General features: G+C 35.0%; 4 protein-coding genes across 5 annotated transcripts; 2 read left to right on the forward strand and 2 right to left on the reverse strand.

The window, feature by feature from the left end:
- Positions 1–4,850: 4,850 nt before the first annotated feature.
- LOC116012500 (amino acid transporter AVT1I-like) lies at positions 4,851–7,775 on the forward strand. The gene is made up of 3 exons (XM_031252051.1): positions 4,851–5,188; positions 5,316–5,935; positions 7,119–7,775. Exons 1-3 carry the CDS (start codon positions 5,053–5,055, stop codon positions 7,641–7,643), a joined length of 1,281 nt encoding a protein of 426 aa, XP_031107911.1. The 5' UTR covers positions 4,851–5,052; the 3' UTR covers positions 7,644–7,775.
- Positions 7,776–9,907: 2,132 nt separating this feature from the next.
- On the forward strand, positions 9,908–14,513 carry LOC116012556 (granule-bound starch synthase 2, chloroplastic/amyloplastic-like). The gene is made up of 8 exons (XM_031252120.1): positions 9,908–10,559; positions 10,926–11,613; positions 11,978–12,042; positions 12,282–12,359; positions 12,432–12,542; positions 12,991–13,035; positions 13,195–13,368; positions 13,453–14,513. The coding sequence occupies exons 1-8, from the start codon at positions 10,236–10,238 to the stop codon at positions 14,407–14,409; spliced, it is 2,442 nt and encodes an 813-aa protein (XP_031107980.1). The 5' UTR covers positions 9,908–10,235; the 3' UTR covers positions 14,410–14,513.
- A 58-nt stretch (positions 14,514–14,571) lies between these two features.
- On the reverse strand, positions 14,572–18,441 carry LOC116012557 (DCN1-like protein 3). 2 transcript variants are annotated; one of them, XM_031252122.1, is made up of 9 exons: positions 18,111–18,441; positions 17,517–17,628; positions 17,031–17,091; positions 16,827–16,902; positions 16,638–16,720; positions 16,453–16,549; positions 16,011–16,056; positions 15,167–15,252; positions 14,572–15,081 (listed from the first exon to the last, which is right to left on the reverse strand). In XM_031252122.1, the coding sequence occupies exons 1-9, from the start codon at positions 18,166–18,168 to the stop codon at positions 14,798–14,800; spliced, it is 903 nt and encodes a 300-aa protein (XP_031107982.1). In that variant the 5' UTR covers positions 18,169–18,441; the 3' UTR covers positions 14,572–14,797. The 2 variants fall into 2 exon arrangements, with proteins under 2 accessions (XP_031107982.1, XP_031107981.1); XM_031252121.1 differs by having other exon boundaries at positions 17,511–17,628; positions 18,111–18,439.
- Positions 18,442–21,070: 2,629 nt separating this feature from the next.
- LOC116012081 (uncharacterized protein At5g19025-like) lies at positions 21,071–22,379 on the reverse strand. The gene is made up of 2 exons (XM_031251548.1): positions 21,403–22,379; positions 21,071–21,324 (listed from the first exon to the last, which is right to left on the reverse strand). The coding sequence occupies exons 1-2, from the start codon at positions 22,045–22,047 to the stop codon at positions 21,313–21,315; spliced, it is 657 nt and encodes a 218-aa protein (XP_031107408.1). The 5' UTR covers positions 22,048–22,379; the 3' UTR covers positions 21,071–21,312.
- Between the last annotated feature and the right edge of the window lie 3,370 nt (positions 22,380–25,749).

Genomic DNA, 25,749 nt, shown 5'->3' on the forward strand with positions numbered 1-25,749 from the left:
TTAGTACGATATCTGCAGTCTTGACTTTCGAGATATCGCAGACTAGCTTATTACCAACCATTATTTCAACTTAGATCACAAGGTTGGCCGCTAATCTTCATTAATTGACTCGAATTTGAAGAAGACAAAACTCAACGCAGGCAACTACAGAAATCTGCCGACCCTTAATTTCTGCTAATTTTCCCCATGATTAAGGCTTAGACCAAACTTCTCACCTTTGATTATTGACCTGACAATTGACAAGGCATCCCATTCACCACATGCAGTGTATACAATTTCTCTAATCCCATCATATATACCTAGCTTCCCTACTACTACCCTAATTGATTTAGTCACCCCAACCCATCTCCTTAAGCATAACTCAATAATATAAAGGTTGCCAATGACCTTGTGGTCTAGTGTCACCTGGTTGCATTTCCATATGGAAGGAGTGGGTTCGAGCCTCAGGTGATGCTGACTCTCTGTGCTTCAGTAGGTTGAGAAAGTAGTTATAAGTAGATACTACATTGTAGCAGAGTCAGAATCAGATATGTCTCAATAACTTTGACGATGGATAATGAGAACAAGACATTACAATGTATGTATACGATTTCTCTAATCCCATCATAGCCCCTACATTGTAACAGAGTCAGAATCAGATATGTCTCAATAACGTTGACGACGGATCATGAGAACAAGACATTACAATGAATGTATACGATTTCTCTAATCACATCATAGCTAACAGGCTTCCCTACTACTACCATCCCTCGAAGCATAACTCGACGATATAAAAGTCGGGACAAGATAAGTCTTAGCGATGTTGGCAACTGCAAAGTGATACTTCTATTTTTGCTTGATAACATGTTTGGGGTTCGGTTACAATCCAAAACCCTGTCTCTTGAAGATATAGTGATGATATATAAGTAAATAATGTTGCACATTCGATTTGAGCTATAGCTTTTGACATAGTAATATAAGGTTACTGGTGGGTATTATTGTAACAAATTCTTGATATCTAATACGATGAAAGCGGTTTAAAAATCTCCTCTACAAGATCTTAAGAATAAAACATTATAAAGTTTTTGAGATTGGGGTTATGAGAAGTGACAAGTGTTAGCACTTTTTAGTCTTCTTTTTTTTTTTAAAAAAATTTTTTAAAAGTTGGCAAGTTATGAAGCAAGGTAAGCAATCAGTGATGGAACATTGAAAGCTCATCTGCCTTTTTATATATTTTTGTTTGTTCCTTCTTCTTCTTGAGCTAGTGATTAATTGCTTACCTTATAAAAAATTCCTTTATTAAAAAAACGAGTTAAACTTATATAAGTGACATGACGATTGACGAGAGTATATAATTAAGAAATATATGAATAATATAAGAGTTAATAATTAGAAATGACTTAACATATTGTAGTAAAGTCAAATCATATTGGAAAAAAAAAAAAGAAGAGAGGAATGGACCAAACAAATGAGTGAGGTCACTGGGCCATTGGAAACTGTAAATTTATATGCTAAGCACAATCGAAAGAGAAGAGAATCAAATTTAAGTGTCAGTGGATGCATAGTGTGCACTTTGGAGTTTAGTTAGATTGGGTTGAGGTCTTAGGCCTATAGGGTAATACCATAAATGGGCAAAAGATTTGTATTTCACATGCAAAAGTTTCTCCAACCTCTACCATTTGCTAGGGGCTGGCTACAATGGTAGGCAAATAATCTTTAAATTTTGTATATGTAATTGACACATTTTCTATCTGCAGTTTGCAGTTGACAGTTTTTGTACATGTAACTAACATATTATGTGTTAGCAATTATCAAATTATTTGTTTACATGTACAGAAATTGTTAACTGTAAATACATAATATGTTAATTAAAGGTACAAAATTTTTGTATCAGGGTTTATAATATAATATTAACCCCATGATATAACAATTGATAATGGTAGGCAGTAGGCTTAGTTATATTTATTGAGAAATGAATTCATATATTGAATGATAAGATGTGACTAAGATACAGAATTGGGCTGGGCTTTGTCTGTGAAGAAATAGAAGCCGATTTGGGCTGCAGAACTAGTCCAGCCCACTCAGTTGAGGTGATCCGATTTGGACTCACTGATTTTGGAACACCAGAATTTAGAAGCTATATATATATACACACACATTACATGCTTTACCAATCCATAAAATCAAGAACAATGTTCAACATTCTCGATTGACCCATTATTTAAAAATTTTATGGTGTGCTTACCTGGTTTGTAGGCTATTACACAAGAGTACACATTACATGTAGTGGCTGAAAGAATAGTATACATGCCAACAACTTCTAATGTCACGAATTCGACTATTGCCAACACCATTTCTGTCTCACATAGAGTCTATTTTCTTTGTGCAATTTACCCCTCTTATTACATAAGAAAGTGATTTTCTCAATGTACATTTTTAAGTAATAATTTTTTGTTGAACTCGTCACACATGGTCTTCATAGTGTGATTTATCTTTGCTATATGATTTCTTAACTATTCTATAATTTCCCAACTATTATATAACAAGGTGTTTGGTGGGAGAAAGGAATTAGGGAGCAAAGTAATTGCAATTCGGTGAGAAAATAATAAGACAATGGAATAAAATAAGAATTTAAATTACATTGTCTGGTAAGGAGAAATAGAATTATTGAGAATGATAATGAAAAAAGTGGTATAAAAATTAAAATGTCGTTGTATAATAATAATAATAATAATAATAATAATAATTGTTTGTTTTATCAACCACGGATGGTCGATCGGCAGACCAACACCACCGGAAAATTGCTTAAGTGTTTAGTACGGAATTAGAGCAGCGTTTAGGCTCTCTTGTATTATGAATTGCTTGATTGTCATCTAATGTCTTCTTTTAATGTAGCTTTGACCACCCGTTATTCATATCCCATCAATAATAATAATATGAAATTATAATTCCCTTCAATTAAACACGATAATTAGGGTGGCTAAAGAATTGTGGTGAAATTATAATGCAATTCATGGCAACTAAATAGCTTGTAAATGCGGATGCCGACCAAAAAAAAATGTCCGACATGCTATTCGTCTTCCTCCCATCGAAGCGGACAACACACTGCATTTTGCCATTATGATAGCAGCCATAATAATAATAATAATAATAATAATAATAATAACACCCAAACATTAAAAACGTGACTAAGAAGGAAGATGGGTTGTGAGTAGAAACATTTTAATATAATGATGATAATGTAGAATGCTTATTGTGACATTAGCGCGTTTAATTTGATATTTATGTGTAATATAATAGGTAAAAATGGCTCAATCATATTTTAGAACAATAAAATATTTAATTTTTATAAATATAATACTTTATTCAATTACGCATGCATGATCATAATTACACGTATTTCTTATGTTGTCTTATGGTGAGAGTACTTATTTCTTAGGTTATTTGCAGCTTAATTTATATTCTAGGTATATTATCCCATATGTGAGGAATTTGAACATGCTCCTCGTCTAAGAAGAAAGAGCGAATGACTCTCGTATAAAAAAAATTATGATTTTAACTTTGATCAATACTTTCTCTGTTAAACTTTTCACATAGAGTCTTCATAGTATTATTTTTTTTTGAAATCAATTACATACTCCGTAATTATTAGTTGTAGAGGTCACCATTCTCTATGTATTTTCTATAACACCATTTTCCTTAATCATGTCGTTTGTCTTTGACCCTTCGATTGATTCAATGGTCATGAAAATAATCATAAATTCTACTATTGAAAATGATTTTTTTCCTAATTTCCCCTAATATTTTCTTTCATGACATAATTTAAAATCATTGACGCTTATAACTTGAGTGGTCCTACCGCTAGTTAAAAGGAAGTTAATTGTCCAATTAAAAAAGACAAATATTTGTCTGAGGCCTTTCACGAATTCTTGTTCAGAGATGCGTCAATACAAGATAAAATGTAATACTTAATTATACTAGCAAATGTAATACTAAATCAGGACTAAAATGTTTATTATTTATATATGTGAAAATTTAATACTTTTGATATCTCTCTCTCTCTCTCTCTCTCTCTCTATATATATATATATATATATATATATATATATATATATATATATATATATATATATATATATCAACTAATTTAATGCACTCAACTAACAATACTCATCACCTAATTGTATCCACTCAACTAATACTCATTTCATGAACAAATTTAATGCACACAACTAATATCATGACCCATTCATGAAATATTATAAACATTCATAAAATACACTATCATTTTTAAAAGTAGTGAATCGTCATTTCATCACATTTGCAGGTACATATTATTTTAATTTACATCCTTGTAATTCAAACTCACTTTAAAATTTGACTATCACATAAAAACTTATTTTCTTTAATTAATAAAAAAATAAAAAAAATTAAAACAATTTTTTAACAAAATATAAATTTAAAAATAACTAAATATATTTCTATAATTACATAATAAGTTATTTTGATTTTATATAATATAAATACTAATACATTGACCTATTAAAAAATAAGTGAATCCATAATAAGACATTTTCAATCTTTTCAGAAAGATTTCAAATTTCAAATCAACTAAAAAACAGTAAAAATAGTTAAATTTCATTTCATGGGTCATATATATATATATATGATGTTTTATTCTTTTATTATTTTATCAGTTTAGTACCACTTGGTATTTTGTATTATGTTTGTTGTCACTTTTTGATAATGGATGATGTTTCTCTTTTGTACTTTTGCTATAATTATATGTGCAGCTCCGATCCTCTGCTTTTCTTCTTCACATGTGCTTAATTAGTTTTTCCCTTTAAATAGAGAAGCAACTATTTTGAATTAGAGATCATCCATAATATGCAAAGCAAAACACAAGCTCTTGCATTATATCTAAAATCTCTCCCAATAGCTAGGAAGAACCCTAGTCAGGTCTAATTGTTGAATGTTCAAATATTAAATCAAAATTTTTTTTATTATGACAAACTTTAGGTACAATAGCTAGATAGCAAATAAGATTTTAAGAAAAGTGTGAGTTATATTGAAATGGATGATGGGCGCTCCATTACAGTGCACCTCCTGAACGGGCATGATTTGCAGAAAGACGGCGGCGATGATTGCCGCTCTTTTGGCTCCGCCTCTTTTCTGAATACATGTTTTAATGGAATCAATGCTTTATCTGGTATGTATAGTATAATCTAATTGTATATGTGGTTGATATTATTTGTGTTTATTTAGTCGTTCTAAATATGTTCCTATAGACTAATCATTAGTTATAACTTCCCACTACTTCCTTGCTGGCGGGGCAGGAATAGGGATACTTTCGGTGCCGTTTGCGGTGGCGGCGGGAGGGTGGTTGAGCTTGATATACCTCTTAATTATCGCCGCCGCGACGTGCTACACCGCCCTGCTAATCAAACGGTGCATGGACATGGACGCCGGCGTCAAGAGCTACCCCGACATCGGCGGGCGGGCGTTCGGGGCGGTCGGACGGGCGGTGGTGTCTTTGTCGATGAACGTGGAGCTTTACATGGTGGCCGCGGGTTTCTTGATCATGGAAGGGGACAATCTTAACAACCTGTTCCCTAGTTTCCGGGCTAAGGTTTTCGGCGCCGTCATTGGTGGGAAGCAGTGTTGGGTTATCGTTGTTAGCCTCCTCGTACTGCCCACTGTCTGGTTTAACGATTTGAGGATTTTGTCGTACGTTTCTGCCACCGGTGTTTTGGCTTCTTTTCTGCTTCTTGCGGCGGTGTTGTGGACTGCTGTATCTGATGGCGCCGGCGCCGGAGACTCGCCGCCGGCGAATCGTAGGGTTGTGAATTGGGGAGGAACCCCCACCGCCGTCAGCCTCTACGCTTTCTGCTACTGCGCTCATCCTGTTTTCCCCACGCTTTACACTTCAATGAAGAATCCAACACACTTCTCTAAGGTAAATATTTTTAAGAGTTAATACGTCGATCAGGTTCAAATGGTATTAACTTATATTTTTGAAAAAAAAAAAACAACAACAACAACAACAACATTTTTAGTTGGGAAATGGTAATAAGGAATTTGATGGAATTTTCCACTTGTTGTAATTTTAGTTATAAAAGAGAAATTTAATAATAATTGGTATGGATCAATCAGAATTAGAATAATTATGGTGAAAAAATTTGAGTAAATGTAATATTTTAATCTTTGTAGTTCATTGTCATTGTCACCAGGCCAAAATGTAAATTCAATTCAGGTATAAATTTAGTCTTTCAAGACCAATTTGGTCCACTTAAAACTAAATTCACCATCAATATATTACTTTAAAAAGTAATTGATCATAATTGGGGATAAAACAAATTTATACCGGGTGGTACCACTCTCAATATCATGTACTAGTATCATTTAATATGGATCATAGGTCTTATTTGGATCGATTTTGACACCTAAAGTAGGTTACACCCACTCTATATAAATTAAATTTATCATTTCATTATTATATCGATTTTTTCAAAATTTGATTACTACAAGACTGTACTTTATATACTAACTCATCTCATTTCATTATTATTATATTAAAATTTTTAAAGTTCAATTACTACACGACACGACTTTATATACTAACTCATGAATTACGTGTAATAGGCAATTAGGAATAAGAAAACGACTCTATATGACAGCTCAATCGAGAGAGTCTTAGTAAGAATCGAACTCGTAATCTTATGATACGAGAATCGCATTCAATCCACTCGGGGACCCATTATTTTGGCTTCTTTTTGTTTTTTTTTTTAAGTTTCATTATGTCACAACATTATAAAGTGAATTCAAAGAAAAAAACTTTTTGTTTTTCTTTGAGTGATGAGGAAAACTAGCAAACACACCTCCAGAGTGTACATTGGCTAAACTCCCTTATAACTTTAGCCGACAAATAACTATAAAGATAAAACAACATTGCTTATATTTAACCCGTTCAAACCAATAATGTTAATAGGCACAACTTAGTAAGAAAAACAAATATTTTTTGAAACCTATGTTATAGTAGCTCCATTGCTATATACATACAATATAATATTTTGTACGAGTCAAACTCTAATATCAAATTAAAAGATGTGTTCTGTCTAATATTCTCCCGGTCCGGACAGGTCCTGCTGGTTTGTTTTGCAGTGAGTACCTTCACCTATGCATCAATGGCAGTTCTGGGATATCTCATGTTTGGTTCGGACGCACTTTCTCAGATCACTCTAAACCTTCCGACAGACAAGATCAGCTCGCAGGTTGCGATCTACATAACGTTGGTGAATCCGATCGCCAAATACGCTCTAATGGTGACCCCAATCGTGAAAGCCATCGAAAACTCCTTCGCATTATCGGATTACGGCAAAAAGGGATTCATATGCGGACTGGTAATCAAAACCGGCCTAGTAATCAGCACCGTGATTGTAGCAATTACGGTTCCATTTTTCGGGTACTTTATGTCGCTCGTCGGAGCGTTTTTGAGCACGACCGCTTCTGTAATCCTGCCGTGCTTGTGTTTCTTGAAGATTTCTGGGATTCATCGTACGGCGTGGTTTGAGGTGGTCGTCATATGTGGGATTGTGGTCATGGGGGTTGGGTTCATGGTTGTGGGCACTTATACTGCTCTAATGGAGATTGTATGCAATTTGTGAGTGAACGGTTGGTTGGAAGGGAGAAATTAGGCCAAAAATGAATTGCAATCACTTTAAATTTCAATGTTTGGTTTGCATAAATAAAATTATTATTTTTTATTTCAAAAAATAAATAAATAAAATTATTTGGAATTTCTGGTATACTTACGAATTGAAAGAGAATAAGTAGTATAAAGTATAAAATACTCATACTTACTATTATTATTATTATTATTATTATTATTATAAATCGTAAATGACCAAATTCAAATTTTGCTTTTGAAAATTTATGTAAAATGTTGTATAAATAAACTCTAGAATTATACAACGAAAGCAATGAAATAAATAAGAGAGTTTTGATAAAAACATATTTGATTGAGGTATATATACCTACTGATTGATGTTCTGTGTTAAGAGTATAAGAAAGACACGTTATAATGAAAAAAGAGATGTCAAACATCAATTTTAGGTTGAAAAGAGAGATAGAGATGCAATTTTGTCTCAAAGTTGTTTCTTTTTTTCTCTCTAAAATCCATGGATTTGAAATGTGGTCATGCAAATGAGGGAATTTCAATTTCTCGAAATTGCAATTCCCTCCAACAAAACGAAAGAATTTGTTGCTTTCAAAAAAAAAAAAAACGAAAGAATTTGCTTGGCATTAGGTGAAAATTGAATTGTAATTCTCTCACTCCCAATCCCTCCGTAAATATTACTTCATTTGCCCCATTTTATGTGTCTAATCAGTTAAACGAGGTATTGAAATTATTTTTAATTCAATTTTTATAGTATTAATTATTAAGTTTAGTATTAATATATACCATTTATATATTTAAAATTTGTATTAGAAATACTATTAAATATCAAAAAATATAATTTAAAAAGTATTATATAAAATTCTCAAAAAAAAAAGTATTATATAAAATAAGCAAAAAAAGAAAGATTTTGACTTGACGAATATGTAATCAATTGTTTCATCATTTCTTGTTTACGCCTTCACCTACCATGTATTCATTGAATTCACATGGGAACATTTCTATCACCTAGCAACCACTTGATCATTAATACAATTTTGAGTCACTCTCAATAAAAAAAAAACTCACTAATAACACGTGCTTTGGGCAAGCAAAGTGTAGACCCTTGAGAATTGATTCAAGAATTTAATTAAAATGAGGAAATTCTCACCTAAGTTAGTCTGATCATTTGACTTAGTAATTACAATGTTTTAAATTTGATTTTTCGTGATAATTGTCTCCGCCTTCATTTTTATTTTGAGGTAATAAACTAAATGCCAGAAAAGGGCACGAGTAGTGCAGCTAGGGCGGTTTATATTTTGGTTTAGAGACTCGATGTCTATTAGTTTTCTATGTTTGAGTTGATTAATTATGAACAACTTAATCTAATTTATTTTTTTGTAGTCATTTGCAAGTTAGGGCGGTTGGCTAGGTAACCACAAGTTTAGTACGTTGTTTATGAACTTTATTGATTTGAGGCGGTCAATTATGGACAACTTAAGTTGGTTTACTTCTTTGTGGTCTTTTGTCAAATAGAATCACAAGGCCAAGCAAATTTTTCCCAAAATAATACATCTTCGAGTAGTAACACGTACAATTATGAACTTTCTAGTAAATCAAAGAATTTGATCAAAATTGAATAGACTTATGCATATATATGTCATAAATAATAATAAAAAAAGGGATTAATATTCTTTTTAGGTTAAAAAAAAAAGATTTACATATTAAAAAATGCAAATTTTGAAGAATTTAATCAATTTGATTTTTTTGTGATCCATACTAAAAAAACTCACTAAAATTGTGCAACAAATTTGACCGAAAGATATTGGCTAGAAAATCATATGATCTACATTAGAAAGATTAATAAAATTATGTACAAACTCAACAAAAAAAATTGACAAGAATTAAATTTATGACATTTTAGTGAGAAACACACTTCATTCTCAAAGGTTGAATCCTCAACTCTAATGGCCCAAAAGTCCCGACCCAACATAACATCTGGGAAGATAAATGTAAATCAAACTAACTCAACTGAACCGTTTACTTACTGTGTAAAAGAAATCCCTCTCATTTTGAGAGATTACTCCCATACGGATATGACTTAATTTTTTATCCTTTTTTTTTTAATTTTACCTTTATAACCAATTGAATTTTCTCGTGCGGACAAGCTGAGACACATTCGCCAGCCTTGTAAGGGCATAATCTCCACGTGAGCAATTAATTAATAAATGCTAGCCAACTGACAAAAAAATTTAAAAGAAATAAAAAAAAAAATTCTAGAGTTTGTGGAGCGTGATGGGCGTACCGGAAAAGGATCTCCGATTCATTGTCTGTTAATGTGAGCTAGCGGCATACAACAAAACCGCCATGGCCCGCCCTACATGATAGCTTCTGTCACCGGGTCCCATTACACTCTCCGAACAATTCCGACGGCGACGCCTCTTAGCTCAATATCGATCGCGTTTCTTCAGCCACCAATTTTCTTCCACGTGATTTTATTAATCCCGTTGCTCCTTTTTAGGAATAACGTCGAACACCTTGTGCTCCTTCTGTTTTAGGATCTTTTTTTTTCCTGTTTTTGATTGGACTTTAGAGGTGATCGATGGAGAGCTCAATTTGTCGGTCCACGGTTCCCCTCCTCGCATGTCGGCCCAGAAAATCCGTCCAGTCCGGAGGTTCGGCTGATTCTCTGATTGGATTTCGTAGGATTTTGGGTGATGATATCGGGAGGCTGTCTCTACGGCGTGGCCGTATTAGACAGCATATTTGCAGGATCGAACGTGTGAAAGCTACGGGTAAAAGCTCCGCCGGGGGAGATGCCGGGAATGGAGAAGATGAAGAAGAAGAAGAAGAAGAGGATGCTCTGCAGGCTACGATTAAAAAGAGCCAGAAGGTACTGGCCATGCAGAAGGACTTACTCCGACAGGTTTGCTTTATTCTATCGTTATTCTTACTTTAGGAAACAGTGGCAGCATTTTTCTTTGGGATTCTTTGCAATGAAAACAAAGAAAGAAAAAAGGCCTTTTTTTCCCAAACACTTTAATGAAATGGGAGCCATACCTTTTTGTTTTAAAGATTTTTGTTTTGCTCTAACAGTATTGCTTCTTATTCATCTACAGTTTAATTTTTTTTGAAATATACAGTTTAATTTGATATGTAATAAGTTTGATTTCGTATATGGAGGTTCCACATAGAAAAGTTTGATTCTTGGCATTCATAATTAATTCTTTTTTTGATCATCAAAAGACATTGTTATTGTTCTTAAGTCTTGAAATTATGGGCATACGTGCAGATTGCTGAAAGAAAGGAATTAGTGTCTAAAATAAGAAGTGGCATTTTAGACTCAGAAGGCAGTGATGAAGATGGGAACGGCAGTTTTCCAAAGGTAGAATTGGCTCCAACAAGTGATGATGCTAAGGAAGATTCCAATGGAGTGTTATCAACAATGAGTGTTCAATCTACTGCTGATATGAAAGATTTTGGTGAAAGTGCTCAAATAGGCATAAAAGACCTGCCTCTTAGGGAGGGATCCTTGGATGTAGATTCAGACAAAAAAGTTAAAAATGGCACAGTGAATACGGTTCTGCCTAATGAAAAGCCTACTGTTCTATCAAGATCATCCGTTGTTCCAACTCAACAGACTTCTTTGGCACAGAAATCTTATAAACCAGAAAACACTACTTCAGAAGTTGCTAAATCTGCCAGAGTGGAACCCCTCAGCATGCATTCCAAAAAAGATTTGAAAGACTCTTATACAGGGAAAAGTTTATCCAATGTGCCCACATTCCTCTCAAAATCTTCTGCTTCATCTACTCCTGTGGAAGAGAAACATGAAGATCTTAGAGAATCAAGTGCAAAGGAGATACATAATGGCACTGAAGATTCTGTGAATGAAGACTTGAAACCTCCTCCATTGGCAGGGACAAATGTTATGAACATAGTATTAGTTGCCGCAGAATGTGCTCCATGGTGTAAAACAGGTATTCTTTGATGCTATGTACCACTGTTGATGGTTAAACTGAACTCGAGAGATTATATTCTCATTTGCATTAAGTAATACTTCTCCAAAGGACTATCAAGTCCCAGAATTAGTTGGACTGTCATAAATTTGCACAGAAGTGAATCTTTACTTGTTATTTATATGTTATTAGAATCACTGTGCAACCACCCACCAACCTAGTCTGCCCTTCCCAATTTTTGGTTTTACGATCAAAACAGAGAGCATATCTTATGCTTCATGTCCACATTTTTCACTCCATAGCAAAGTATATATTTATACATACACATTCATTTATGCAACATAACTGCACAAGGAACTCACCAACTGATGATGAGTTATGTTAGGTGGGCTTGGAGATGTTGCTGGCGCACTGCCCAAGGCTTTGGCTCGGCGTGGACACAGAGTTATGGTAAATTTTCTTGAATTCTTCAATATGATTTTGATATATTCTGGACTTTCCATTAAAGTGACATGTAGTATGGATCAACACTAAGATTTTTTTTATATTTAAGGAACTGTAAGTTTGATCGACTGGATAATTGCATTATTCTCCAAATTTTTTGTAATATATTCAATGTAAAGGAGCAAAAAAGGTTATGCATTAGTGATATTGGAGTAGCTTATTCATTTGTCCTTTGAAACATTTAGGTTGTGGTACCTCGTTATGGTAATTATGCTGAACCTCAAGATACTGGAGTTCGAAAAAAATATGCAGTTGATGGTTGGGTAAGCAATTAGTATCCAAGCTTCATAATCATTTACCCTCACAAATGTCTAATAGGTAAATGATCTTCTCAGGATGTGGAAGTGGGTTACTTCCAAGCCTATATTGATGGTGTGGATTTTGTCTTCATTGATAGTCCTATGTTTCACCATATTGAAAACAACATATATGGAGGAAATCGTGTGGTATGCTTCCTCCTCCCAAGCATCTCTATTCATTGACTTTCTGGCTTTTGTGGTTTTACTTTAATACTTTATTAGACCTCCAAAGGATTATTCATAGACTATTGGTTAGTGGTGATATTAAATGTGATCTTACACTCCTAATGAGAACCTTTATAGGTCATTGCTGATGTAAGAAACTTGCTCACTACTTTCCTAATTTCTTCTCAATCTCAAAGAATGTAAAATTGGAACTTATACTGAATGCTAGTTTCATTACTTATTGCTTCTTATATGGCCTCTCCTGATCATTTCATTTGTTCTCTCAATTGATTTTTGTAATTACATATGATTGAGCCAGATGTTATGGACATCTAGATATTCTTTTTTCTTTCAACGTCTTTTTGCTCTTCAATGCTCTTCATTGGTACTTATTGCTTCTTTTTCTACTTTTGGCTGCTTTTTGTCGCAGGACATTTTAAAGCGCATGGTTTTATTTTGCAAAGCAGCTGTTGAGGTATGATTGAATCTGGTTTAAGGAACATTATTGTGGCTAATTCTTCCTGTCAATAGGAATATCATATTCTACTGTAGATAGTATTTCTATTGGTATTCCATGCTAGCTGTTTTCCGACTTTGAGTGGCATCTTGAAATTGTTTACTTACTGTTGAGCAGGCTCCTTGGCATGTTCCTTGTGGTGGTGTTTGCTATGGAGATGGAAATTTAGCATTCATTGCCAATGATTGGCACACTGCATTGCTGCCAGTGTATCTCAAAGCATATTACCGTGACCGTGGCCTGATGGAATATGCAAGATCTGTGCTTGTTATTCATAACATAGCTCACCAGGTTAATTTCATCTGAAGTTTTGAGAACAATTGTGTAACAATATTTTGTGTATCTCTTTCTTATTGAATTTGTCTCTGGATTCAGGGTCGTGGGCCTATGGATGATTTTTCCTATGTGGATCTGCCACCTGAATATGCAGACCTTTTCAGGTTGTATGATCCAGTAGGAGGTGACCATTTCAACATATTTGCAGCAGGTCTCAAGATGGCTGATCGTGTGCTTACCGTGAGTCATGGATATTCCTGGGAACTTAAAACCTCGGAAGGTGGGTGGGGTTTGCACGGGATAATAAATGAAAACGAATGGAAACTGCGTGGCATTGTCAATGGGATTGATACGGAAGAGTGGAACCCACTGCTGGATGTTCACTTGAAGTCTGATGGTTATGTTAACTATTCCCTGGAGACATTGCAGACTGGTAAACCTAAATGCAAAGCAGCACTGCAAAAGGAACTCGGTTTGCCTGTGCGCCCAGATGTCCCGCTGATTGGTTTCATTGGGAGGCTTGATCACCAGAAAGGCGTTGATCTGATAGCTGAGGCAATCCCTTGGATGATGGGCGAGGACGTGCAGCTGGTTATGTTGGGCACAGGCAGGCCCGACCTAGAACAGATGCTCAGGCAGTTTGAGTGTCAGCACAACGACAAAGTCAGAGGATGGGTGGGGTTCTCTGTAGCGACTGCACACCGTATAACTGCTGGTGCAGACATTCTGCTTATGCCATCAAGATTTGAGCCTTGTGGACTAAACCAACTGTATGCTATGTCCTATGGCACTATCCCCGTCGTCCATGCTGTGGGTGGGCTACGAGATACAGTCCAACCCTTCGATCCTTTTAATGAGACAGGACTCGGGTGGACATTCAATACGGCCGAGGCAGGGCAGCTGATCCACGCATTGGGGAATTGCTTGCTGACATATCGTCAGTACAAGACGAGCTGGGAGGGCCTGCAAAAGCGCGGGATGATGCAAGACTTAAGCTGGGATCATGCTGCTCAGAATTATGAAGAAGTTCTTGTGGCTGCTAAGTATCAGTGGTAAGGCTAAGGCTTTGCATTCAGGAAATAAGAATGTAGTGTCTGAAATTTTGAAAACTCAGATGGTAAATATAGTACAAGAAAGAAACGATTTTAACTTAGCAGAAACATACTAAATCTCAGCTTGCAGAATGCAGAAAAGCCATTTTCTCAACACAAATGAAGATTCTTGAATGAAGAGATCATCATTTATTTACTCTATTTGTTGTTTGGTCATACATACAACAGAATTTGGTAATGTATCAAGAACCAAAACAAATCATCATCACTTCATCAGCCCTTCTACCTAGATCACACCCAAAGCCAAAAGCAAAAAGGAAGGAGTTCAGAGAAAATAGGCCAAATATGACCGGAAAACTTCTTCGATGTGGGGGAAATCTCTCCCGGGATCTTTATGTATAGGAAACTCTCCTCTTCTGATCAAACTGCAGACACTGACCGTTTGATAAGAGCCCTGCAAACCCCTTGGAGAGGCATCCCTCAACAGCACATGGAGATTTCGGGTGCCCTATGGGGTTATTGTATTTACCTATATCCATGCAGTCATGTACACTTGCTAAAGGATTCTCTTCCGAGGTGAAATATTTGTTTGATGAACTCAAGTGCTTCTTGCAATGTACACTCGCATCGGGGTCATCACACCACTTCCTCTTAAAACCAGAAAAGATATTCAATCCTGAACATTAAACAAACATAATAAGATGGCAAGATGCATCAAGGAGATCCTATAGCACTATGAACTTTGATAAACAGTGACTTACCACGCAATGGTTGTTCATCTGATTGGTGGACTTCTGAATCACCACAATTGCAGACTGTATGTGGAGAGCCATTCGATCCACCAATCCTGCATTCCCAATATACCATGTCAAACTTTTCGCGCATTGCAAAAAATGCGGGCACCAAAAAAGAAAATCAAGTTGTAACAAATGTGGAACAATTTTGATAGGCCAACTATATACTCCATGATAACTTATTCCTGCCAATTCTGCAAATTTGTTTGTATAGAAATATTAAAATCTTATGTTTAGTATGGAAAGCTTTTGCCCATTTTCTATTCATTCCAAAATTTTCCTTTTTCAAATCCAGTTCTCCCAAAAAAAAAACAAAAACAAACAAACAAACCAACCCACGGCCATCCATTTCCTCCTAGCCCAACCCCAACCCTACTACATGTTATTAGTCGACTCTCCTCTCCCTTCCACTCACCCGACATTACATTCCTCTCTCTCTCTCTCTCTCTCTCTCGGCACTCTACTCTCCCTCCATGGATAATGGATCTTCTCTCTCTCAATCTTTCTTCGCTCTCATGTCTCTCAATCAAAGGAGAAGGCAGCCATCTCTCAACTCTTCTCCATCGTCACTAGAACTTAGATTTGGAAGGTAATCTCTCTTTTCCTCTTTTGCTATAAGACCTTGGATACTATGGTTAATTCATTTCTCTCTTTTCTTTTCTTCACTCTCACGTTCATTTATCTTTGCGTGAATACTACGGTTAGATTCATTGTTTCTACCAATTGATTTTTAAAGAATGAGAACATATCAACTTATAATTCATATGGCACATTAAGTAAAATGGATAGTTCAGGTGGGTTCATCACAAACCTATACATGTGCTCAACAAAGTCATCAATCAAGACCGGCCATGCTCCTGTCAAAATAAAGACATCAAAGAAAAAGGAAAAACAAGTTACAACATAAATGAGTAAAAAGTTCCAAAAGAGATAAGGGGAGAAGCCGCCAAGAAGGTAATCATCAGCACTGGAATTTCCTTTTATTAACATAAAATTGCTCAAACATCTTCAAAATATTATCACAATTAACATAGAACGATTCATTCAGCTAGTTGGAAAATTACTTCCTGATAAAGTCTATTACCAACCATATTGTGAAAACAAGTCAATGATAGAAAAAATTAAAGGGAACCTGAATTTATGCAATGAGTCATTAATGTGTTAAAGGTTCCCCACACCTAAATGATTATGTGGCATTGAAAAAGTCACCTAAATGACTGATAATTTAAAAGCAAAAATAATAAATTCAATACCTTCAGGATCATATCCTTCAAGATTTTCATGTACACAACGACTGAAAGCTAAAACTTGGCGCCATGTATCCTCAGATATGTTATGTCGCTGATTTTTCTGTTAATGAAGCCCAATGATGATGGATATATTGGGGGCATAGAATGGTGCTCTACCCAAAGTTCATTTGAAATAGCAAAGATATTACCTCAACAAAGTCACACCATTGGTCAAGTAATCGAAACCTTCCAGCTAAAACTAACCTCCAGGCCATAACAGCCCTTCTAACAGCTAAGAGCATAATGAAAAAAACAGAAAAAGGATAAGATTGTAGCTAATGAAACGAGTACAACTTATAAGAGGGACTTTACAGCATGATGTCATCAAACCAACTTACTAATGTTCTTTTGACCATTTTCTCGGCAGATGAAGAATACAAAATCATAGAAATGTGAAAATTCTGAGAAGTCAGCCTGCATAATATACTACAACATCAGGTCTTTATGTTTTATTCCTGCTCAATGCAGATATCATCAACAGCTCCAAGCTGCATGAATGAAGGCCCAGCATTCCACTAATATACTACAAGGAGAAAACTTGCCTTCAAGTCTAATTGTGACATAAGCCTGCAAAGCTCTTCCATCAATGATATTGTGCCATAGCTGAAAACATATAATTTCAATATTGTAAATCTTCCACTAGAAATATTAACTCATATATTACCCTAAAAGATCTTAGTACATGATACAAATAAATAAATTTAAACAAGGAGCAACAACGGAAAACATCACATACATTACTAAGAAAGATTTATTGTGTGAAAGATATTTAACCTTTCACTGTCAAATTGCAAATAGATTAGACTCCTAAAGTATGATGTATAGTGTGGGTGAGGACAGTCTAGCAGTAACTACTTCAGTCAAGATTCAATCTATAAATCTCTATACTTTTAACTAGATTTTAGAAATATTTCTCTTTTCAACCTTTTAATTCTCTTTTAAATCCCTAACCAACAACTTCCCAGTAAAGAAAATCCAATGCAGATGTAAGGAATCCATATTCCATAACACAAAATACATGCCTTGACTGCAATCTTGACTCCACAAATTTCAGGAGCTGGGAGATTTCCTCTCTTAAGTATCTGACTTTCTGAGGTTCGTCATCTGGATTCCCGTTGGCACAAATCCCAGCCGCGATGTCTGCATCAGATGGCAACAGAGTTCATTGATTAGTAATAGATTCCACTGCATGACTGCAACCTCCACATAATAGTTGCATAAACTTATGATTTGCTACTTACTCATAATAGTTAGAAAACATGTAATGAGTTAAAGATTACCAAATAAAACCATGATTCTTTTAATGTTTAAAGAAATCAAGATTCTACATAATATTCTAGAAGAAAGCTGTTCCACCAATTTCTCCACTATGGACTAAATTGGACAGCTCAGAAATCAGAGCACAAACTTAAACATAAAAATCTTACAAAAGGGTCATCATAAAAGGCAGTTTTCTGAGTTCTGAACGAGCAAACATGTTTAGATCACCAATTCAATATTTCTGAGGCTAATTAACAACTGAATTTTGATCATCAAGATTCAATCACTCCCAAACTAAACATCCCAACATCAAGACTTAGGAATTAAAACCAAAGAGTTAAAATCTTGGTTCAGAAGATTACCAGAATATCGCCTGTAGATATCAAAGATATCGAAGTGAAGTGAACCAGGGGAATCCATGGGGCTGCCCCCTTCCGCAAAGCTAAAGGAAATTGAATTTGTTTTTAGACGAAACCCTAAATCGAATAAACCCTGGGAGTTCTTCTTCTTCTTCGGCCTTCGTTTTTTGAGTGGTTGGAGATGGGAAACCCAAACCCAAACCCAAACCCCAACCCCAAAACGTACGCCTCAGTGTCAGATACGCAAAATCTAAGATGCAAGTATTTAGCACTTTCTTGCAATCTTGCGTTTGGTTTTGTAGTTTTCGAGTGGGTGACTGCAATCGCGAACCGGATTGAATGTGTCGGCCACTGGAGCTGGACCGGTGAGTTTATAGGTCTCATACATATACACAATGGTTACAATATAAGTTTCACCCAAACGCATTTTAATGATTGTGAACTTTTTTTTGTTATAAATCAAATGGTTATTCAGTTGAGTTGTGTATTTATATCACATTACTATGATAATAATTTAAATTTGTCTGTTATATTAACGATTCTTTTGTCATATATATTTAGAATGCAAAGGCCTATTGATGGATTGGGGACTAGGCATAGTCACTCACGAAGGTAGGTAGAATCAAGTAGTCGATCCAGTTGAAGTCCAGCAATCGGCTAGTTGCGTGAGGCACGGGGTAATTACAAATTAAAGGCAAAAAGTTTCTTTCAGTAATGAAGGCTAGATTGGTGGTGGTTATAGTAGTTACGACAGTTATGACCGTTACTTTTGTAATAATTAGGGACATTGATGGGGTGATTTTATTGGTCTCTCGGATGTATAAATACCCCTCCGGGAGTATTGCGTAAGCGGTTCGAATAAATTTTCAAGCAATAAAAATGAATGCCCTTATAGTTGTGTTTGCCATGCTCCAGCTGACTACCTGTTAGTCACAAAACCAACGCCTATCATTTTCGTTATATGCTTAACTGCCTAAGTAACTCTAAATTTTTCAATTGCTCCTTACAAATGGGTTTATCTTGAATGCACTATTGAGTAGTCAGATGGCTCCCTTTATGATACAATTACTTTGATTTACGAGAGAGTCCATAACTATTATATGAATATGGGTTAAACTCGTCTTGTAGCCTTAGCCAATAAAAGATCACAATGAAAGAAATTAGTCTATGACACAATTACTAACTTTATGAATGGAGTGATCCCCTTGTAATCAAGCCGATTTTATATTTCTATTATGACATTGAACATCTAGTGGATGGACACTTCAGCCCTATCTCATCAAAATTGATTTACTCAAAATTAGCTTTTTGAGCAAATAAAAATTCATTTCAAGACATAGAGACCATTCACATTGCATGTAAGTAGAAATCAATCAAGGTCTTTGTATATATTTATCTTATTTGTGGTATTTATATATGAATAATCTTTGTATAGGAAACTTGGCCAGCTTATTGCTAGTAAATAGCAATATAGGACATCAATACACACTAATGCAACTAATACCATTGAGCTATTTGAATGAGACATCTTCATCCATACTTCAAGAGATCTCCTTGCTCCAATGTACATGTACATAGAGGGTGAAGACTCCCCAAATGGCACAAATAGTATAATCATTGATGCCATTGAGATCAACATATAATCACAGACGTTACAGGATTTCTAACATTTTTAAAATTGACAAGGACATGTCAAGTGAGTCTATCGAGAGTAGTCTCAACATTCAGTAAGAGTGGTAGAATATAGACATTGATATGCTATAACAAACATCATAGTAACTATAGCAAAAAATAAGTAATACAGTAACCCGTGACTGGGTTACATAGATAATGGACTGTTTGGTAACATAGTTAGCTTATCAGTTAATTGTGACTTATTTGACCACTATTAGCTATTTGACTTAGTTAGTCAATATGAGTGTTTGGTTAATAAGCTTTTCGTAACGGCTTATTACTCTAAAACGCTAAAATTCAAAAAGATGCTCAAAGCAGTTTTTTCGACCAGCTTTTTGAAAAATAAATTATACCTTTAAATGTCATTTTACATGTAATAAGTTATCAGCTATCAGCTAACAGCTAATTTACCAAACATCTTTCTACAACCAACTAATGCTATCAGCTAGTTAAACTCGCTAACAACTATTTGCCAAACACCCCCAATTCCCTGCTTTCTTTCTTATATTGTAGCATAACATAATTACTTGGTAAAAGATTGATCGTGTAGTACTAACCAAGCAATGAAATGGTTTTAGCTTGAAGTTACATTATTAATATACACAAGAGCATATCAGCAATCAACTAAACATTCAGCACAGTCTACTACACAGAAAAGCAATATGTCAGACAGGCATGGTAAATAACAGACACTAGAATTCTCAGACAATTATTGCACAAAAGAAGAAGATGAGTGCAGGGATACTATCAAAGAAAGTTGTTGCAGAGATAAAGGAAAGATTGTCATTTCCAGGAAACTGGGAGTACAGGGATACTATCAAACAAAGTTGTTGTAGAGATTCAAATGCAAAGGTTGTCATGTCCAGGAATCCGGGAGTACAGGGATACTATCAAACAAAGTTGTTGCAGAGATTCAAATGCAAAGATTGTCATGTCCAGGAAACTGGGAGTACAAGGATACTATCAAACAAAGTTGTTGCAGAGATTTAAACATAAAACGCGCTGCAAATTGGCTAACAGAATCCTTGAAGTTATTCACCGAACTACCCTGTTGTGGTGTTTGGTAGTTCAGTTTCTTGGCAACAACATCTCGAACAAGAAACAAAACATCTTAATCCCTATCTCAGACAAGTTCCCAGTCAATTGTTAAGAAAGATCATATCATCCAGTCAGTCAGACACACAACATTCAATCCTTAAAACCTAAAACAAACAGATCAATCCTAGAAACTACAAAAATGATCAGCAATGGCAACAACAGAACATAATCATAAAATCCACAGGGCAAAAGAAATGAAATATTTTTTTTTTAATAAATAAAGCTAGTAAGTGAAAGGGAATCTTGTATGTTTCCACTATAGCCAACTAATCATACATCTCATGTTCATAAGCTTATTCCAATGGCCTATATTGTTCACCTACTGAATCACTGAGTCACCATGATTTATCCTCTCTCTCACTTACTGAATCGCTGAGTCACCATGATTTATCCTCGGCTTGAGGTGCTGGGGCAATCTGTAGTCATATTATGTCTACCAAATATGCTGCATATTGTATACTTATTATTACTATATATTCAAATTTAAGGAACAATACTGTGATTACTGTCACTATTTCTTAACCTTTCGAGGCTTCCTAGGTCCAGGAACCTCCATTGTTCCGACAGAACATCCACACCTAGCACGGAACACCAGAACAGCTCTCCCATTCGGCGGCGCCATTTTCTTTAGCTCTGATTCCAGTTCCAAATGGTGGTCTCGAGGCAGCTCGAATAATCCCTTCTTTACTCCATTTTTTCCGGCGAGTTTCAGATTCTTTACACAGTCTTCTGTCTGCAATTCTATATCAAATTCAGCGGCCTTTCGAAGCCCTTTGCACCCTGGTTTCCCACATCGCTTGCTGGTGAAGACTGTGATGGATAGGAGAGCTATTCCGGCGAAGAAAATGCTGAGGCCTAAGCAGATATAAACCATCGGAGCTCGGAGAAGCTCTTCCGTTACCGCGCCCCCGATTGCCTCGAAAAAATCGGCGAATTTCTGGGCTAGAAGGGACAAATATGGGTACAGAAGAACCCCGCAGGCGCCGATTACTGCAATCAAGATCATCACGTCAACAATGGCGGACCGGGATTTCTCACACGACCGGTTCTTCGCCGGAATTTTTCTCTGGGCTCGGTTGATTTGCCGGAATTTGTCGAGTGAATTCGCGGATTTGGGCATGGCTGTGGAATCTACGGATGGCGCGATCGAGATTGGGAAACTGACCATTTGGGAATCTAAATTCTAAAGACTCGACCTTTACCGCCCGCGCTAACGCAATTTACGATTGAATCGTCGGAGAATCGAATCCGGATCGACCCACCATCGGAAAATCAAGAAACTGTCGGTGGGTATTGGGAACCGCGTATACGAGTCAAATTCGTGGATTACACTGGGAGAATTTACGGCTGAGAAGCGTGGGTTTAGAACAAGACACTGAGGGGTTTAGGCCGGCTTTTGAATTGCGAGGACGACAAGAAAGTTTTGGCGATATTCATCCATTACCAGATTACACAACACGCCATACTCGTACTAGGATCCCATTTTGAATGTTTCCTTTACTCTGGATCTTTACCGGCAAGTCAACCATTATTTCACTGAATAAAGATTTTTTTTTTATTACTAATTCTAGCATGTAAATAACCATAAAAAGATAAATTAGCCTAAATTATACATTAATTGACTTACAATAAGATGGCCAATAACTCATTTATGTTATGAATCAAACTTATAACCTTATAATTTTATTGGTTTTAGGTGAAATGAATTTGATTAACGAGTAATGAAATTCATTGCACACATTTATGTTATGAATCAAACTTATAACCTTGTAATTTTATTGGTTTTAGGTTAAATGAATTTGATTAACGAGTAATGAAATTCATTGCCGAACACATTTATGTTATGAATCAAACTTATAACCTTGTAATTTTATTGGTTTTAGGTGAAATGAATTTGATTAACGAGTAATGAAATTCATTGCCGAACACATAATTTTGTGTCACAATCGGTCTATAATTCAGTATTGTTAAGTGTTAACAACAATCATTATTTCATGAACTATGGTTCACACAGTTGTATGGATAATTAATAAAACATATTTTTTTGTGTACGTAAAGTATATTATTTAACTACTGAAAGTTTATATTTTATATACTATTAAATAATGTATTTTTAATATATTAAAATGTACGTTACATTTATAGAGGTAGGATCCATTACTCAGAAGTAAAGGCGCGGTCGACTAAAGATGACTCGAGGCAACAAGACCAAATAGAAGGAAGGCTGACTAGGAGCTCGAGTTCGCTCAAGCAAGGGATGAGTTGGCCAATCAGGAAGTCGAGCTACTCGGCGACTGGGAAGGTCAAGTAACCTAGTCAATACCAAACGGCCTGGCTGACCCGACAGGTGAGAGGAAGTCGGACTTGCCGACTCCCGGTCTAGAGCACCAGCAAACAGAGGCACCGTAGGAGGGAATGCAATGTTGCTTCCATCAAGATAGGTTGGATACATTGTATTGGTTACATTTGTTGGTATCATGGTCCACAAGGATAATGGGGGGCGAACCAGAGTAGGCGAACAAGGCAAGTTGATCAATCGGTGCAGAAGTAGCCTCAACGCGAAGGGACTCCAGGCGAAGCAATTAGGAATCTTCCTAATATGATGAAGATCAATAGCGGATTTTGTGGGAGTTACAAGGAAAGCAGATCAAAAGGCTTTAGGAAACTAGATCAAATGTAATAAGGCAAGTGAATCATGTATATTTATGGTAGAATATGGTTACCAAAAATGATCCTCCCTCGTACTCTTGTATGAATAGGGTGGTTAAACCTTAAAAAAGGTTAAGCAATTCGAGAGTACAAAAAGCTATTAACTCTGCTTTCACGGATACTCAAATCTAAGTACTTTTTGGTAGTGTTGGCACACCGATTAACCATTCGTGGTTGATAAAACTAACGGTGATTTTAGTCGTTAAAATGTCACAATAAGGTAAGTCATGCTAGATTACTCATTGATGACCAATTTACACTAAGGAAGCTAATAAACCGCTCACACTAATAGTCAAATTTGATTTTTTTTAAATTGTACTTGTACTTTGATTTATATAAAAGTCTGCACGTGCTATTTAAATGTATGTTATGAGTGAAATATGTCTCGTGACTTTAACTAGTCGAGGATCTCAAAGAGATAAATCAACGTAAGTTCTTCACAGTTATCGATTTAAAGTGAAAATGTCAAAACAATTCTCACAAGGAGTCCAACGTGCTACTTATGCTAATGCTCAAAAACATGCCACCCACGTAGATCTCTAAAAGGCCCACGTGGCCCATATTAGGCCCAATTCACGGCCTACCTGTTTTGGTTTGTAAAAGTCCAAAGAAAATAAAGTTCGTTTTAGCAGCTGCTGCAAACGTGTACAAAAGGATGATACGTGTACGTCTAAAAATGGTTGAATGGATTTTTAATTATTAATTACGGAATATTATTTACTTAATGTATTTTTAAAGGAATCTGTCCATACTTTTTGTAGCACGTACTTTACCACGTGGGTCCAACTTCCATATTTTCAATTATATTTATATTTTTATATGCTAGAATTAATTATTCAGGATATAGTCCAAATTAATCAAATTAATCAAAATCATCCATAATTAAAGCGATAAATAATAAAGACAAAGTATAAAGTCTAATGTGTATTTAAAAATCATAAAATAAATTCTGAAAATTAGTCAATTGCCTACAATGATATTTTTTTCCCATAAATTGTATGCAAATTTTCTTTTTTTCAAAAAGTTAGTAAAAATGTTCATTCAGTTAATAACCAAATTGAATTCCTAATTTGTAAAATATTTTAATAGTTAACCTAATTGAAATTCTTATTTGTATTAATTGAATACAACATTTGGTTTATATATCGGTTAATTTATTTATGAAATTTTAGTGAAATTTTTAAAAAATTATATAAATTTCATAAATAAAAAGTTTTAGTTCATAGTTTCACACAACAAACTAATTATCTCTTTAATATAAAAATGAAAAAAAATTGACAAACTACTAAAACTAGTATATTAGTACTCCATATAATTTATAGAATATAAAAGATTAAAACATATATACACACACACATAGGTTGAAATTTTTGCAGCCCAGCTTGTGGGGTAGAATTTTTCAATCTTAGCCAACATCATGCGCGTTCGCGAGTTCCGAGGGCCAACTTAAAGGATTTTTTAAAAAGACATAGTATTATTCTATATTTTAATAATTTAACCTAAATAAATTAACAAATCTAAATGTATTTTCGTTTAGAAATTTGTTAGTCTTGCAGCTTGCACGAGCTATTTAGACTTAACACATCTCATCGTGAAGCGATTTAAAGTTGATACATGAATTTTAAATTACTATGACATTTTTACACACACTAGGGATTTGGTTGACTACAAACGAACACTTTTGAATTAAAAAATTTCAATTCCATCAATTAACCAAATTGTAATGAGACAAAATGACAAATAGTGACAACTATGATAATTAAGGGATGAAAAAAATCCGTTTTCCTACTAAACTTGGAAGTTGATACAAATGGTAAATTCGATAATTTTAATGTCAGAGGTTTGTGATATGTTTGGTAGTTTCAAAGTATGGACAAAGACAGTTATGGTTGAGGTCATCAGCTTATGTCCGCAGGTATGCAGTCAATTGATTTGTTGCGGCACAAATAAAATAAAATAAAATAATAAAATAAAATAATTAATTTTTAATTGACAATAAAAATTTTCAACTATTATTTTAAAGTATGTATTAAAGAAATTTTGTGTTGTTATTTTAGTTTTTAAAAAAATCACACTATGATAAACCAACTTAGGTATGTATATATACCCTTCTTATGATTTTCAAAAATAAAATATACCCTTATTATTATTATTATTATTA

Source organism: Ipomoea triloba, chromosome 3, assembly GCF_003576645.1.
Source record: "Ipomoea triloba cultivar NCNSP0323 chromosome 3, ASM357664v1".
NCBI classification, from domain to species: domain Eukaryota; kingdom Viridiplantae; phylum Streptophyta; class Magnoliopsida; order Solanales; family Convolvulaceae; genus Ipomoea; species Ipomoea triloba.